This window comes from Drosophila tropicalis, unplaced genomic scaffold, assembly GCF_018151085.1.
Source record: "Drosophila tropicalis isolate 14030-0801.00 unplaced genomic scaffold, ASM1815108v1 contig_694, whole genome shotgun sequence".
Classification (NCBI taxonomy): Eukaryota; Metazoa; Arthropoda; class Insecta; order Diptera; family Drosophilidae; genus Drosophila; species Drosophila tropicalis.
The window spans coordinates 1,051,936-1,069,718 of NW_027173176.1; the positions used below are offsets into that span (position 1 = coordinate 1,051,936).

The 17,783-nt window shown below is 36.5% G+C and overlaps 1 protein-coding gene across 6 annotated transcripts; it reads left to right on the forward strand.

Moving 5' to 3' along the window:
* The first annotated feature begins 142 nt into the window (after positions 1 to 142).
* Ogdh (oxoglutarate dehydrogenase Nc73EF) lies at positions 143 to 17,722 on the forward strand. Of its 6 annotated transcripts, none has more exons than XM_068293161.1 (12): positions 143 to 219; positions 4,932 to 5,049; positions 5,125 to 5,262; positions 5,735 to 5,914; positions 6,906 to 7,035; positions 9,323 to 9,401; positions 9,466 to 9,877; positions 9,944 to 10,812; positions 10,876 to 11,770; positions 11,835 to 11,989; positions 13,469 to 13,789; positions 16,814 to 17,722. In XM_068293161.1, exons 2-12 carry the CDS (start codon positions 4,954 to 4,956, stop codon positions 16,911 to 16,913), a joined length of 3,375 nt encoding a protein of 1,124 aa, XP_068149262.1. In that variant the 5' UTR covers positions 143 to 219; positions 4,932 to 4,953; the 3' UTR covers positions 16,914 to 17,722. The 6 variants fall into 6 exon arrangements, with proteins under 6 accessions (XP_068149262.1, XP_068149261.1, XP_068149264.1 ...); XM_068293160.1 differs by lacking the exon at positions 143 to 219 and adding an exon at positions 2,728 to 2,827; XM_068293163.1 differs by lacking the exon at positions 143 to 219 and adding an exon at positions 2,728 to 2,827 and having other exon boundaries at positions 13,607 to 13,789.
* The last annotated feature ends 61 nt before the right edge of the window (positions 17,723 to 17,783 follow it).

Consider the following 17,783-nt stretch of genomic DNA (forward strand, 5'->3'; position numbering starts at 1 on the left):
ATACTCGCTTATCGATCAATTTATCGAAATTATACATCTAGAGTTAACATGAAAGACAAGGTCACACTAAAATTTAGATTGGGCCCCGTCAGTGTTGGAAAACTATCGAGGTTATCGCCACTCGATGTTATTACAATCGATGGATAAAACTATCGATACTGTCGATGTAACATCGATGTTATTTCCAGCACTATCGTAGTGTCTTCGGCTGCAGAAAAAGTAAATAATTTAAATATGTTAAGTAAATGATTAATTAATTAAGAGTGCGGTAAAAAAATCCATTAATATTATTAGCAGCATATCAAAATGGTGACCAAGTGAAGTTGAGAAACAAACTCATTAATGTTTTTAGTGTTTTCCGGTTGTTGTTCCACAAAACTCGTTTTCCACTGAAAAATTCAGGTCAAATTCTTGGAATACAAACTCTGTAATGGGAATCCAATAGGAAATGCCAACAAGTTTAAAAAGATAAAAACCTTATCAGGGACGGTGCATCATCATCATCATCATCCCCTAGTCCTGGCCATGTGTTTTGCTGTATGATAAAATTTGCTCTTATATAATGAAAATGTATAATATGCAGGTGGGCGTCTTAGGTCATGATGGTGATGAACGATGCCCATGATGATGATAAATAATATGAGATGCGCTTGCGCCTAAGACGGAGGCGGATACGACGATTGTCAAGCAAGAAAAAACCGCAACGACGCAACACAACAGTTAAAATGAAAAGTGAAATTTATCCTCCAATTTGAACATCGTCAACGTGACACAGTGAATATTAGTTATAAACATATGTAAAAATGGCAAAATGCATTGATGACGCAATAATCTAAGTTCCCCCAGTAATCAACACAGTCGACGGCCAGTGCCGCGTGTTTTTTTTTTCTGGTTTTTTTTTTTTACCACCGTCTGCTTCGTTCTCTGTGGGTCATGATTCATCGTCATCTTCATAATGATCATAGTTATATTCATTATCAGGCAGCATGGCAGTATATCTGCAATAAATGAAAACAAGTTGTCGAATGAGGCAGAGAGAGTGAGTGAGTGAGTGAGCGAGAGATGAATGGCGATGGTGATGGTGAAGAGGGGATCCCCTCACAACTCTGAACTGTGCCGGTCGCGTCTCAACGTCTCTCGTGGCGTCGTCTTGCAACGCTTCAATGAACACACGTGTTTCCCCCATTTGCTGCTTGACCAAGAGCACGACCACGACCAACTTACTCAACGGCAACTGCATTTTTTTTCAAGTTTAAGTTGTTTTGCATGATAATGGGAAGAGGGGCTCGTCTTTGCAAATGCAATTAACCATGAGAGACCATCAGAGATCCACAAAGAAGTCTCATTGGCCAGGAAAAGTTTACTAAACTTAAAAGTAAAGTTTACGATTCCACACTTCGTCATGAATATAATGTTATAGGGTGTAACATAGTCGTGGTTTTGGGTGGAACAAACTCCCCTTGCACCTGAATATAAATAAGACAACAGCCTTGGATTTACAATATGAGGGCAATTGGGGCAAATGCCCAAATGAGTTAAAACCTTTTGTCTCTCTCTCTAATAACTGTCTTAAAATACATTCACTATAATAATAGTTAACAGGTTTCAGTTACATTTAAAAATATTAAAAAAACAAAAGGGGCTGACATGGTTCAAGGTGCGCCCAGGTCAGCATAGTGTCCAAATCCGGCCCTGCGAGCGAAAGCAGAATAGAAAAAAAAGCTGATAAAATATTAACTGTGGATTTTCACTTCTGGGCGCGTGTTTGAACTTGAAATTTTTGTATTTTATTGATTAGGCCCATACCAATCAAATCGAATTAGTTGGCATTATAAATACTTAAATATTTATATTAGGCCTATCGGAGAAAATTAAGAAATGCCTAATGGCAGAAGCGATAATTTCGCTTGCTAAAATGTCGATATGTTTAATCGAGTTCACTTGGAGGAGCAGGATTCCCTAACCCAGGAACACAAGAATTAATGCATTCTCTTTGCTCCCTCACATTTAACTCTGTGTATGTGTGTGTGTGTGAGGGGGGCGGCTAATATCTGAAGGCAAAAGGTAGCCAGCCGATCTCTAACCGATCGCTGGCATGAACATTTTTTATTTGCCTTTTGTACGTCGGACTTTGACTTAATTGTAAACAAAATATATTTCGACTATAAATACACAAAACACACACACCGCCCCGCCCCCTCCCCAGCTTCGGCGTTCTCTGAACGGGCAATTCGATAAAAGAAGAAGCAAGAAGGAACTGGGTACATATAGAGATAAGTCTAGAACTAGCTCTACCTATGACCGATTCTTATCAGCTGGTTGAGTTTTCAGGCCATACATACCCCTTTTTCCCTCAAAAGATACCAAAAACGAAACGAAAAAAACAATTTGCGTTGTCATGTGCTCCGGCTTTTTATCGCACTTTCCGCTCATCATATGCTGCTGCTGCTGTTGCCTCGTTTCCTCGCCTCCCCTTCCCGCCCCTCACCTTCGACTCACGCTGACGTATATATGTTATATAGAGTAGTAGCATGAGTCTCCTGCTCGTTGTCTATCTCTCAGTATCGGTATCTACCAAAACACAATTCGATTTCTAAAAAAATTTTTATGTGCTTTTTTTCTCTTGGTATTGTTTTTTTTTTTTTCATATTTCACTCTCTGCGGCAGCTCTGCGGGGCAGTAGTCAGTCTCTTTCTTTTCGATTTCCCACCGACAAAATTCAGTCGACGCGTAGCACTCGAACACGAACAAACGTTTGCAGTCTCGTATCTGTCAGATACGTAACGACGACGAGTACATATATATATATACCACATATATATATTCGGTTGGTTTCCATTCTAATTTTTTCGTATTTTCGTATTTGTTTTATTTTTCCTTTTTTTTTTTTTGGAGCAATCTCTGAAATGTATATATAATGTAGATCAGCTAGATTTGAATACATAACAAGAGTATTAAGTCATATAGAAAAAATGATTAAAATCGGCAAATGCAATTCTCAAGTCACACGCTCTTCAAAGTTGATAGAATCTATTAATTATATTTAATTTCAATTAGCATTCATCAGCATAGAAGAGACGAGTTAATATCACAGATGATCTTCTGCCTATCAGGCATGCCTGCTGCTGCTCTTGATATATAATTTGTTCAATTTTTCCCAACAAAACTTATGTAACCTCCTTCGAGTGTTTTCGTAACCAAAAAGGGGCGACAAAAACGCAAACTGAATCAAAAAAAAAAAAAAAAGAAACAAACACAAAATAATTGCAAAGAAAAATAATAATAATAAAACGAGAAAAAAAGATGCGGGCAATAGAAAATAAAATAAATAAATAAGAGCACACAAAATGCACTCAGTGAAAACGAAAAGAGAACAAATTATGGGGCCAAGAGAGAAGCAACCAAAAGGTCGCCGTCAGCCAATGAACTAAATTCAATTAGCCTTCACATTGTGTGGAGGAATTCATAGTGAATGGATCGGATCAATCGTGTTGTAATCGCTCATAACAAAATGCACTTTCTCCCCTTCAAACCGGTTTCAAAAACGCTTTTTTTGATTAGATGATCGATGGTATTTTAGGGGGGCATATTCAAAAGACACTGTCGGATGGTCGAGTGATCGAGCTTGGAGCCTGATAAGAGCATGTGACCTGACCGTAGTCATAGTTTACTTTGTTAAAACCCAAATCTACACCAAAGCCCAACCCAATACAGACCAGCCACGCCCCGTCTTTCCTGTGATAATGATTCCCCACGCGCCTTCTTATCAATGATTGTCGTCGTCGTCGTCTAGCTCGACAAAATTGTGAGCTAATCATGAATAGATCAAGTTTTTTTTTTCATTTTTCGAGGTTTTTGCGTATTACTTGTGGCCTGATTTAGTCTGTTGAGTTGATCTTAATTTGGGAGGCCTGTTTCTCTGTTCTCATCCACTATCAAGCAATTATGTACCATATGTCTATGTATATAGAATGCAGGGGGGGACATTCACTTCATTTTTATCTCAACACGAAAGCAACAACTTGTTTAACTGGTAAACCACCACAACCAAGTCAACAATACATTTTTGTTGTATTTACCAAGTAAATATTCATAAATGATTAACGTTAAAAAAATGAACCGAATTTGAAAACAAAAAAAAAAAAAAAAACTGCGCAGAAAGCAAACGCAAATACATGGGGACACATCATTTCACCATCTTTCAAGTGGCAAGTGGGGGGTAGGGAGCGAGGCAAGAAGTACATACATATATCTCTCTTTTTTGGCCAGCAATCAAAAATTATTCTCGAATAACCAGGCCCCAAAAAACGCAAACTGAATCTAATTTGACGTCATCAAAGCGATCGTTTCTGTTAGAGTCACGTGAATATATGCGAGTTGCGTCTAGTCACTACTCAGACAAGATATGTAAATTCATTCCACACCTCTTCAAGCCCCTCCCCGCTACCTCTACCCGCTGCCTTCTTCTTGGTTAAAGTTTGCTTCAGTTATGAAATTCAATTTTAGTTGGCAACAAGTTTTCAATTAAGTTGAATTTTTCGGCTCTTTTTGGTTGAGTGACACAGTTAAACCTTAAACCAAGGCCACATGACGTAGGCGAATGGTAAATACATGGGGTACATCTAACACTACTATCTAATCGGTATTACAGCAGGCAGTAAGGAGGAGGGGTAAAGCACTTGTTTAAACACATATACATATAAACTACGTGCCTTGTTTGTCAACAAAACGAAAGAAAATAAAACAACAAAAAAATATAGAAGAAATAACTGCAACTTGGCAATCAGTCGTAATCAGTCTAGTAGTTAATTAACTCAACGATGTGTGTGCGGTGTGTGTGTTGTGTTACATCACAAATGTTTAATCTTTATATACAAAAAAGTTAATTATGCATTTCCCCCCTTTCACACACAACATTTGCTATTTTCCAGTTCAATTTTGTAAAGCCTCAAAATGCATAGAGCACATACAGCCTTCAGTTTGGCTTTATCGCCCATGGCGCATAAAAACTTTGCCACTTGGCTAATTAATAGCAACAGCAGTCAACGGGTAAGTTCTAAGCTTTACGCCCTCCAATATGATGAACCAACCACTGATTTTCTCTCTCTCTCTCTCTCTTGTCAGCTGGCCAAAGCCACTGCAGCTGCAGCTGTAAGGACCTACAATTCGGCAGCGGCGGAACCTTTTGCCAATGGCAGCACTGCATCATATGTCGAGGAGATGTACAATGCCTGGCTAAGGGATCCCACATCAGTGCATACTGTAAGGATTAATAAACCGAGTCGAGGTTTTGAATATTGTGTGCTTCTCGCTTACGTTCAATTCATTTAGTGAGATTTAGAAAACTAAATTAGTTGCCGAGAAATTTTAATTAATTTGATTTTGCCAAAACTAAAGATTCGAATGCAGTCATTGGAATCAGTCAACTGAGATGATTCAAAGTGTTAGCAACAGTCAAAAATCTTGTGCAGTGCAATTGAGGAACAAAACCTGTGAAATTGTGGAAACTTTGCCCTCTAAGAAATATAGAAAGTAGTTGGTAATTCTTAAGCCAAACAATTGTTGGCCTAACTGATCTAACTTGTCTAAAATTTACTAGAATTTTGTCTCCATATATTTTTATATTGTAATTGAAATCCAATGTCAAGTGGTTTGAACAAAGCAAAGCCACAATTGTCACTCTCTCTCTCTCTGTCTTGTATACAAAATACTAAATATTTCGTAAATATTTCAGTCCTGGGATGCCTATTTCCGCAGCAATACCTATGTCAGCCCACCCAATTTGGCTCCAGTGCAGGCTAATACTTTGCCCCTGACGGCATTCAACTTTGGTGGCGCTGTTTCGGGTGCTGCTCCCGATTCCAAGACCATTGACGATCATTTGGCTGTCCAGGCCATCATACGTAGCTATCAGGTAAGATCATTTTGTGTTGGATTCTCTCTCAGCAGTTGAGATTGCAGCAGCAACAAAAACAACAACAACAACAACGGCAGCCGAAAGCGTATTTGTTGGAGCTTTTTTTTCTGTTATCTGTTTAGTTTTTCCTTAATTTAGGTTCCATTTGTTAATTGTTTCTGTTTATGGAATTTACTTTAGAGCTGCGCCTCCCTCTCCTTCCATACTCCTGCTCCACTTTAAGTGTGTGTTTCATTAATGAAAAGAAAGAACAAACGAAAATCATATAACTAAGTAGTTAGTCGTAGCCTCAGAAAGTATTTCTCTCTATATCTCATAAAATCTCATGGGTTCTCCAACATATCCTTTGGTTTTAGTTAAGAAGTTTTAAGTTTATTTCTTTTTTTTCATGTGGGTTACATGCACTCGACTTCATTTACATGACTTTTGTTTGTTTTGTGTGAGGATATTGATCATTAATCAGTCAAGTAGTAGTAAATTCATGCATTTCAATCAATCAAGCATATATATAAATGTCTATATATAAATAAGTGTAGGATCTGTTTACTCCCTTCACCCCCTTTTTCCAGCAACATTTACTTTTATTTTTTACTTTGCCTAAAAACGGTTTGAGTTTTATTTCTTTGATTGGTAGTTAGTTTTGAACACTATAACTTGTCTATCATCAATTAAAATAAAATGTTGTACTTAAAGTCGGATAAACTCGACTATTAAATACCCTGTATCTCAAGAAAATTACTTCTAACAAAGTAAGTTGTAGTCATTTTGGCCAAATTAAAGAGAATTGTTTACGTTTATGAAGAAAACCAATAAAGACAACATATACAGGGTGCTTACCCTATTTAGATACAGGGTATATATTGAAACCTTGCAATACTTAAAAAAACAAAACACATTTACACACATTATATAATATACAATAATTTATTTGTATGTACCATAAATACCCTTATATATATATGTATACATATATATGTATATATAATAGTCACGTGGTCATTTGGCATCTGATCTGGATCCGCTTGGAATTTTAACGCGCGAAAAAACCGTTTGCAAGGATGGCCTTGCCCGTCGTGCCAATGAAGATGTGCTCAGACAGCATTCTGGGTTTTTGTTTGGTAAAATTTCTCTCTCTCTCTCTTTCTCTCTGTGTCACTCACTGAAAAAGCATATTTCTAACCCTTATCTCGCTTGCACCCATTGCCAATTGCACCTCCCCTTCCCGCCCAACAAAAAAAACCAACACCAACCACAATTACCAATATCACCAAAACCAACCAACCAAAATCCAAAATCCTTACACAAACACAATATTTGGATAAAATTTGATTTAGACGCTTCTTTCTGTTGTTAACACCAAGCAAAATGTGTAATGAAATTCGGAGTTTTAATGAGGCTATCAAAAATAATTTATGGATCTAAAAAAACGAGAAGAAATCGCAGATATCTACATACATATACAATATATACTAGATTAGATTTAAGTTAGTTTCAACATTCTTTCTCTTGACAATAATATTTGACTAATTGTAAGTTTCCTACCATTATTTTCATTTGTGTCCTTTTTAGTTAGAATACTAAGAGTAATATCTATATTTATCAACGTTTCATCTTTTGATTTCTTGTTTCCTATTTGGTGTTCTTTGGCTTTTAGCGTTTAGCGTTCTTTCGGCACCCATTTACCAAACTATTTACTTAATATACATACATATATATATATAAAAAATATCCTCCACTTGACCTTTCGTATGTAACTTGGCTAATGAAACTCAACAAAGTCTCAAAGAAAATTTCCAAAAACAATCAACTCATAAATAGTTTTTTTTTTTTTTGTTGTTTTTCCTTTGTTCATTGTTTTTGTTCGCTGTGTTTCTGTTTATGTTTTGCAGCTTTCAATGTTTCATTTTTAATGTTTGTCTGTTCAATTGTTGCGCTTCTTATTTATGCTTATCGATAGTTTTTAAAATTAAATATTTGATTTAATATTTTTACTTACTCTTTATTTTTTCTTATTTTTTTCTTTCATTCTTTTTATATCTCTCTCTCTATCAATATAACAAATGCTTCCTAACCCAAAACAAAACAACAACCAAATGTATCTGCAAATTGTCAATTCTCAAACAACAAAAAAAATTCCAAATTCTTCTTCTTTCGTGTATATCTCTTTCTCTCTCTCTCTCTCTCTCTCTGTGTGTGTGTGTGTCTATATGTGTGTGTGTGTGTGTACCATACTAAATTAATAAATTTAAAAAAAAAACGATAATGATATACTGACCCGACCACAACACATTAGATACGAGGACATAATATTGCTCACCTCGATCCACTTGAAATTAATACACCAGATTTGCCTGGCAACTCCTCGACGAAAACCATTTACGCTAATTTCAGTTTTGGTAAGTAAGTTTTAGTGAAAGTGTTTAGTGAAAAGGAATTTGCATTTTAAGTTTTATTCTTCCTTTTTTGTTAACTATTTTTTTTTTTTTTTCTGTATCTAAATAAGTTTTGTCCTTTAGTTTTTTCCCTTATTTTCCTGTCACTTTTATTTCTTTTTTCTCTTTTGTTGTAAATATTTTACAAAACTCTATTGAATTCTATGTTGTGCTAGTGATGTTTTTATATATCTTTCATGCATACCAAAAAAAAAAAAAAATCCAAACCACAAAAAATTAATTTAAAAACACCAAAAAATCCCCTCGATCTACTACTACTTCTACACAAATCTATCAAAATGATATATTATCCTACATATATATAATCATATATATATATATCTACAGAACCAAGTAAATATACATTGTATATGCCAAAATTTGTGTGTTCATTTTCCTTAAAAGTTAATTGTATATAGAAAAATTATTCAATTGTTTGTCAAGTGAGGAAAAAAACAAAAACAACAAAAAACGAATTCAATTTGCCATTGCATGTTAAAGCCTAGTTAAAAAAAAAAAAACAACAACAACAAAACCCGACAACAAAATAAAAACACATAATTGTTAATTACCTTTGATTGATTTTTTAAATGTGTCGAATTAGTTGAGTTATAAGGCATTAAAATGCCATCAAGACAAAAAAAAAAAACAAAGAAAAGAAAAAACAATTGTAATTATATATAGAATGTAATTTACGTACTGCATGTTTAACAAACAAAAAACAAAACAAATATCTGCATGTTTACACTATTGAAACTATGTAATTCTATATAGAGAAGATAAAACCAACCTTGATCATTACACTCCGAATTTCAAACTAAACATTTAATGCCTAACTTTAAAAACTAATCCCACACAATAACTAAACCAAAACACTTACAAAAAAAACAAAACTATTTTATACGATAAACAACAATTTTGCTAATATCAACTTTTTTCTACCAAAAACACAAACAAAAACGACAAAAAACAGGCGAACAGGATATGGAACGTCAGTTCAAATTGCCAAGCACCACATTTATAGGTGGTGATGAGGCTTCATTGCCCCTCAAGTGAGTAACAGTTTGTTCATCCATTCACAATTTTTTTACTGATCACTTCTTTTTTTGTTTTTAGGGAAATCCTGAACCGTCTGGAGAATGTGTATTGCAACAAAATTGGTGTGGAGTTCATGTTCATCAACTCTTTGGAACAATGCAATTGGATACGCAAACGTTTTGAGACTCCGGGCGTATTGAATTTCTCACCAGAGGAGAAACGTTTGATCCTGGCTCGTTTGACACGTGCCACTGGGTTTGAGGCATTCTTGGCCAAGAAGTACTCATCGGAGAAACGTTTCGGTTTGGAGGGCTGTGAGATTATGATTCCCGCCTTGAAGGAAATCATTGATGTGTCCACCGAATTGGGTGTGGAATCGGTTATTATGGGTATGCCACATCGTGGTCGTCTGAATACATTGGCTAATGTCTGTCGCAAGCCCTTGAATCAAATCTTTACCCAATTTGCTGGTCTCGAAGCGGCTGATGATGTAAGTTTCACATATGATGGAAAGCATATAAAGGATAGAGACTGATGTTTTCCCATTTTTGTATAGGGTTCTGGTGATGTCAAATACCATTTGGGTACATATATTGAACGTCTGAATCGTGTGACAAATAAGAATATTCGCCTTGCCGTCGTTGCCAATCCCTCGCATTTGGAGGCTGTCGACCCTGTTGTCCAGGGCAAGACCCGGGCCGAGCAGTTCTATCGCGGCGATCAGGAGGGCAAGAAGGTAATGTCCATATTGATTCACGGTGATGCCGCCTTCTGTGGTCAGGGTGTTGTCTATGAGACGATGCATTTGTCGGATCTACCAGATTATACCACACATGGCACCATTCATGTGGTGGCCAATAATCAAATTGGTTTCACCACCGATCCTCGATTCTCGCGCTCCTCACCCTACTGCACAGATGTCGCTCGTGTGGTGAATGCCCCCATTTTCCATGTGAATGCCGACGATCCCGAGGCAGTGATGCATGTGTGCAAGGTCGCAGCTGAGTGGCGTGCCACTTTCCATAAGGATTGTGTCATCGATTTGGTTGGCTATCGTCGCAATGGACACAATGAGATCGATGAGCCGATGTTTACGCAACCTTTGATGTACCAGAAGATCCGTAAGCATAAGAATTGCTTGGATTTGTATGCCGATAAGTTGATTGCCGAGGGTACAGTCACGGGCGAGGAGGTTAAGTCGGTGGCAGCCAAGTATGAGAATATTTGCGAAGAGGCCTTTGCTCTGGCCAAGACGGAGACACATGTCAAGTACAAGGATTGGTTGGACTCACCCTGGTCGGGCTTCTTTGAGGGCAAGGACCCATTAAAGGTGGCACCTACTGGCATCAAAGAGGAGACGCTGAATCACATTGGCAACCGTTTCTCATCGCCACCACCAAATGCGGCGGAATTCGTTATCCACAAGTGAGTTGACCTTCATCGGGGACTCATTTTCATGTGATTAATCGCTTCTATTGCCAATTGCAGGGGTTTGCTGCGTGTCTTGGCCGCCCGCAAGACCATGGTGGATGAGAAAATTGCCGATTGGGCCTTGGGTGAGGCCATGGCCTTTGGTTCTCTGTTGAAGGAGGGCATTCATGTGCGTCTGTCGGGTCAGGATGTCGAGCGTGGCACATTCTCGCATCGTCATCATGTGTTGCATCATCAGCTGGTCGATAAGGCCACCTATAATTCACTGCAGCACATGTATCCCGATCAGGCTCCCTATTCCGTTTCCAACAGCTCATTGTCGGAATATGCTGTGCTAGGTTTCGAGCATGGCTACTCGATGACCAATCCCAATGCTCTGGTATTGTGGGAGGCACAATTTGGTGATTTCAGCAACACGGCCCAATCGATTATCGATCAGTTCATCTCGAGCGGTCAATCGAAATGGGTGCGTCAATCGGGTCTGGTGATGTTGCTGCCCCATGGCATGGAGGGCATGGGCCCAGAGCACTCTTCGTGCCGTGTTGAACGTTTCCTGCAAATGAGCTCCGACGATCCCGACTATTTCCCTCCGGAATCCGATGAGTTTGCCATCAGACAGTTGCACGACATCAATTGGATAGTGGCCAATTGCACAACGCCAGCCAATTATTTCCACATAATGCGTCGCCAGATTGCCTTGCCGTTCCGCAAGCCTCTGATTTTGTGCACACCCAAATCCCTGTTGCGTCACCCCGAGGCCAAGAGTCCGTTTAGCGAGATGAGCGAGGGCAGTGAATTCCAGCGCATCATCCCGGACAATGGGCCAGCTGGACAAAATGCCAGCAACGTCAAGAAGGTTGTATTCTGCACGGGTCGCGTCTACTATGACCTGACCAAGCTCCGTACTGAGAAGCAGTTGGAGAGTGATATTGCCATTGTGCGTGTGGAGCAGGTAAGTCTTGAATGAAGTCACATTGTCATGCGATTGGCCGAGCTAACACGTTTGTTCTATGCAGATCTCGCCCTTCCCCTTCGACCTGGTCAAGGAGCAGGCCAATCTCTACAAGAATGCCGAACTTGTTTGGGCCCAAGAGGAGCATAAGAATCAAGGTTGCTGGACCTATGTTCAGCCTCGTTTCCTTACCGCTCTCAATCACAGTCGCGACGTCAGGTAGGTGACCAATATCTATTGCCACAATTAGCTTAGCACCATGCCCCACCCCTCTTGACTGACCTTCTTGCCCCCCAAAAAGCATACTTGCCCAGAATCATTGACAAGATAAAAAGAATTGAAAAATCGCTGATTCCGCTCTTTGTTTAATATTTTAGTTATCTTCAATGTATATATCGGAATTCTGAATTAATATAAAACTTGACGGCTTAGCCGAAGTTAGTCGGACCCACACACACTGTCTCTTTTTTCTCTCTCTCTCTTTCTATCTCACATACACACAAACAATCTCTTTCTCTCTCTCTCTCTCTCTATGTGTCTGTCTCTGTTTATCTCTTTCTAATTTGTGCACCTTTCTGAGGCACTTTCTTTTCATTTCTTCTATACTTTTCACTTGATTGTAATAATATATATTTTCATTCACTATTTAATTGCCGCTTTAACCCAAAATTCATTTTGATTGAACTTTAGTTGAACTCTTCACTTCTCATTGACTTTCATATTGCTTTTGGCACTTTATCGATTGATTTTTTTTTAGCTAAGTTACTAACTCTTATCATATTTAGCTGCAATCAATCTCTTTCTCTGTCTCCTATGCTCCTTCTCTCTTTCTTTAGTAGTTAGGCTTTAGCTCTCTCTTAGAAACTATACTTATCTCTCTCTCTCTCTATATTTATCAATCTCTCACATTTTCTCTCACTCAATAATCATCGACATACAAATATATTTTTTTAAGTTTTTTTTTTTTTTGTTAGTTTTTTAAGCATGTTCATAAAATTTCAGTCGATAAAAGGAAATTTGTATACTATATCAAAGAACATCAGCAAATTGGCTTCATACTTTATCACACACACACACACACACAAATCTCTCTATCCATATTCATTTTTGTTTATTTTGCATGGCTTTTTGACTACAAGGAATATATATAGATATATATGTATATATATATCTTTTATCTTTTTGATTTCTGACTAGATGAACAGACAGTGAAACATGCAAAGAACAATTACTCGATCCGTTTAGAGTAAATTGTCGTGTGGTTAGGCTTAGGCTAAAGTGTGTTTCACTGTGTTTTACTTTTGTTTTTTTTATCAGTTTTTTTCTTTTTTACGTTTCGTGCTTTTTTTTGTTTGTTTTGACCCTTTATTTTGATTACTAATTGATATGACAAATATGCAAACCAATATTTAAAAAAGAGAAGCAAGAAAATATATGTAATCCTGATATCCTAAAGATCCTATAGACCCATCCATTTGATGTGTGTATATATGTATATATACAGATATATTATGTATATACACATATATAATTGGCGAAAATATGAAAAATATTCAAAACAAGAAACCAAACCAAACCAAACCAATCCTATCTGTCTCTTTGTCTACCTTTCTCTCTCTCTTTTCTCTCCTCTCTCTCTCTCTCTCTTTCTCTCTCTCTCTCTCTCTCTGTGTATGTGTTATATATATATTGTTACAGCCAAAGCGATGAACAATCCTCCTACTCCAATACAACTACTACTACTTCTACTACCGATAATACCGATAATACTACTAATAATGAAACCAATTCAAATTCTGAATCGAAACCCTGGCTAAGTCGCATGTTTACCACCAGCAACACAGCACAAGATAATCTAAACGAATCGAATCAAATCGGTGGCGACTCTACTTCCATCTCGGGCAAATTTAATGCCGCCAAGCATTTCGATTTAAAGAATGTCAAAAACGATTTCAATAGGCCCGCTGGCGTTGCGGCTGCCCCAGGTGTACGCAAATCGAAAACCGGACGCAAAATTAGGTAAACCATAAATCAAAATCGATGCGCGATGTGAAAAAAAACTACTACTACTTACTCTCTATCTCTCTATCTCAAAACTTAATCTCGTATCTCTCTCTTTATATATATATACAGCTGCGAACTTAAAAATAGCACCACTTGCTGAGGTAATGTGTTCAAAGGATTCCTAGGCTTATTTTAAGGTTCTAGGAACATGTGAATACGTTTTTGAACGTAAAATACTTTCTACTAATGGAAGCAGAAAAAAATTCTATCAAAATCTAACGTTTTCAAAGATTTTTACAAAAACCTTGATATACTCAAAAAATACCCGAAACTAAAAATAGCACCACTTGCAGTATTTTGCAAAATACCGTTAAATTTCGCAGAATTGCATAGCAAAAACACATATTTAATAGTCCCTGGTTCAAAGTCGATTTTAAAAGCAACAGTACTACAAAATATCCGAGACCTTTAGATATAATGGGTCGGGGAAAACACTGCCCCGGGAAAAAGCGAAACGTCATCCTAAACCAGGTTTTGGAGAAAAAATCGGATCTTGAAGATGGAAAACTGGTTGGTACTTCCAACAGAGTGATCCGAATACCGATCTATTTGAAACAGAAGCCTTAAACTCGCAGACGAAAGCCAAGACTGAAGCAGCAAGAAGTCGGTCCCTTAATGCGAGAGAGCAATAAGGATTCTTTTTAAGGCTCTAACAGATCTTAAAAAGGACTTTCAGCCCCAAACTAGGGTCCAAATTGTTCGCAACTACCTCCGGAAGATCAATTCAAAAGATTCCAGTCGAAGAAAGCCTCCACTTTTGAACGCTAGACATAATGCCAATCGCCTTAAGTTGGTCAAAGATCATGAGAATTGGCTTGTCCAAAACTGGAGGAACGTACAATGGACTGATGAAAATAAAATTGTAAAATATCGTAGAAAAGGCTATAGACCATACGTCTGGCGTCCACAGAACCTGGAATTCAACTCCAAATTCACCCTAGAGTCTAGAATCAGTGTCATTGGTATGGGGCTGTTAGTCTTATTATGGTGTCGGTCACATATCAGTCCACAAATCGATTATGGATCAGCAAGTTCATGTAAATATCTTATAGACGGTGTTGCCACTATACGCTGAGGATAATATACAGCTAATATGACCCTTTCAACAGGACATCAGCCCAAAGCACACCAGTAAGAAAGCCAGGAAGTGGTGCTCAGCGAATTATCTGAATTTAATTGAGTGGCTGGGACAGTCACCAGACCAAAATCTCATTGAAAATCTTTGGTCTGATATTAAAAAGCAGTTGCTGTTTCATTACCAACAAAAATTGAGAAGTGTTGGGAAGTAATCCAGGAGTCCTGGGCAAAAATAACGGTCAAATGCTGTCAAGACCTGGTTGACTCAATACCAGGACGATGTGCTGCGGTTATTGCCAATAAGGGCAATGCAACAAAGTATAAAGTTTATTATTTAATACTATTTTTAATATCTGATCATAACTTGTTAATGAATTTTGTTTTTTTCTGCTATTTTTTAATTTTGAGTAAATATTTGTAAAGTGGTGCTATTTTTAGTTTCGGGTATTTTTTGAGTATATCAAGGTTTTTGTAAAAATCTTTGAAAACGTTGGATTTTGGTAGAATTTTTTTCTGCTTCCATTAGTAGAAAGTATTTTACGTTCAAAAACGTATTCACATGTTCCTAGAACCTTAAAATAAGCCTAGGAATCCTTTGAACACATTACCTCAGCAAGTGGTGCTATTATTAAGTTCGCAACTGTATATATATAAATCTGTGTGCAAGAAAAAGCAACTACCAAACAAAAAGAAATACAAACAAAATGAAACCCAATTATTTCTTTTTCTAAACAATTTAACTATCCTTTGCCATTCTAATTTTATGTTAACGAATGTTTATGTTTCCTTTTCTTTTTAACTCATCGTCCCCCGCTCAACAACTACTCTCGTATACTTACTCTATATAACTCTAATCTCTCCATCTAACCTAACTTAATCTATAAACTAATGCACTTTACTCGTTTCAACTTCTACTCCTTCTCTCTCTATCTGTCGTCTGTCTAAAATGTGTTTTCTTTTTTTATTTTTCGCACGCGCAAGTTTTGTCTCTTGTTTTTGATTTTTGATTTATATATATTTTGCCCGATATTTTGTATTTTTTTTTTTTTTTTTATTATAATTTGTGACTTGCCCCCGAATCCCCAAGACGCCATCCCTGCTAACTCTGAAAACTAACTCTGAATATTGTTCCAATTATTGTTGTTTGTACGAAAATTTGTTTCTATATGCAAATCAATCATACAATCTCGAAACTAAAACCAACTGCCATCTAGAAAATAGGCCCATATCATCATCGTTTCATTCAAAGCAATTTGCTGTATGAGCTTGAATAGTTGTCAAATAAATATCTGAAAAATTGCCATATAAGATCTTGATATTCAGCCAACAAAGTGAAGTGCCATCATCTTATACTTCAGTCGACTTTCTGCCCCTTTTGACATGTACTCTTCTTAAGATGATCCTCCTGATTTGAAGTTATGGCGACCATCAGATCAATCATCTGGGTTCTCAATTGTTCACTCATTTAACAGATTTATGGATTCATCTTCAAAGGGTTCTTTTTTATGGTGGTGTAGATGTATTTATATATTTTTTTTCCTTCAATCTGTTGTCCTCTTTTTGTTCTTGATTTTCTGGTGGCTCATTCAACTGAAGTTTTTGCGTTTCATTTCGTTTCATATATTCTAATACTTTTCGCTTTTGCTCTAACCTCTTTCTTCCTTCGATTCATTTGAACATTTTCCATCAATCAGAAGAAAACAAAAACAAAAAAAAAAGAAATGTGCTAAAACCAAAAAGAATTAGTGAAATATTTAGTGCACGTTACGTACAAAATGAAATAATTGTTATGTTTTATACTTACTCACACAACTTGTGGAGCGTTTTCTACAGACATCGAATGTTAATTTTCAATATTTTCTTTTGTTCTTGCCTCTCCCCTTGCCTACATTTTTGTTGTAGCTATGTTGGACGTGCCTGTGGCGCCTCCACAGCCACCGGATCGAAGGCCCAGCACATTCGGGAACTGAATGCTCTACTCAATGATGCGATTTCCACCTAAATGCAAATACCACAGAATCGATAAACAAAATGAGGATATATAAAGTTAATGGTGAAGAATTAATAATTACGATTATATATTTTGTAATAATTGAACAAGATGAAAGATGAAGCAAAACAGTTGAGCAGACTCTTTGATATGATGATTTATATATATATATGTATATATATATTTTGCTGACGACAAATTTGTTAAGTGCGTTGTGTGAATTCGATGGAAATGAAATGTTAAATATTAGTTTAGTGAAATTACAACCAATACAACACGACAAGATTGTTTAGTGTTTTAGCAAACAAAGATACAATTTAAAAAACAACAACTCACAGCAAATCTTTTGAGCAAAACTAAAGAGCATTATCTAGTAAATAAAATCAAGAAAGAAAGATGAAAAACAAAAACACACAGAGAACAACAACAACAACTACAACAACAACAACCACATTAAAACAGAGTAAAACTTTTGAATAAAACAAAAAGAAAATCAACAATTTTCTTAATTTTATTATAACCTTTATGTTTAATATTTATTTTATTGTATTATATACACACACAAACGAAAAAAGAAAAAGAAACTATAAATATAGATCGATATAGCTAAATAAATATATATCTATCTATATTTGTATGAATTAACTATCTCAAAAAAAAAAAAAAAAAAACAAGAAAAAGAAGAAAATCGTGTGGGAAAATAATGAAAAAAGCGTGAGAAAGATTTAATTTTCAATTAATCATTCAGAAAATGTTTTTGTTTTGTCTAAGTTAATCACATTTTTTGTTTATAAAATAAAGATGATGAACACGAAAAAGAATTGTAAATGTGTGTAAAATTATTAACAAGAGTTTTTTTTGTTTATTGTATAATCTTTAAAT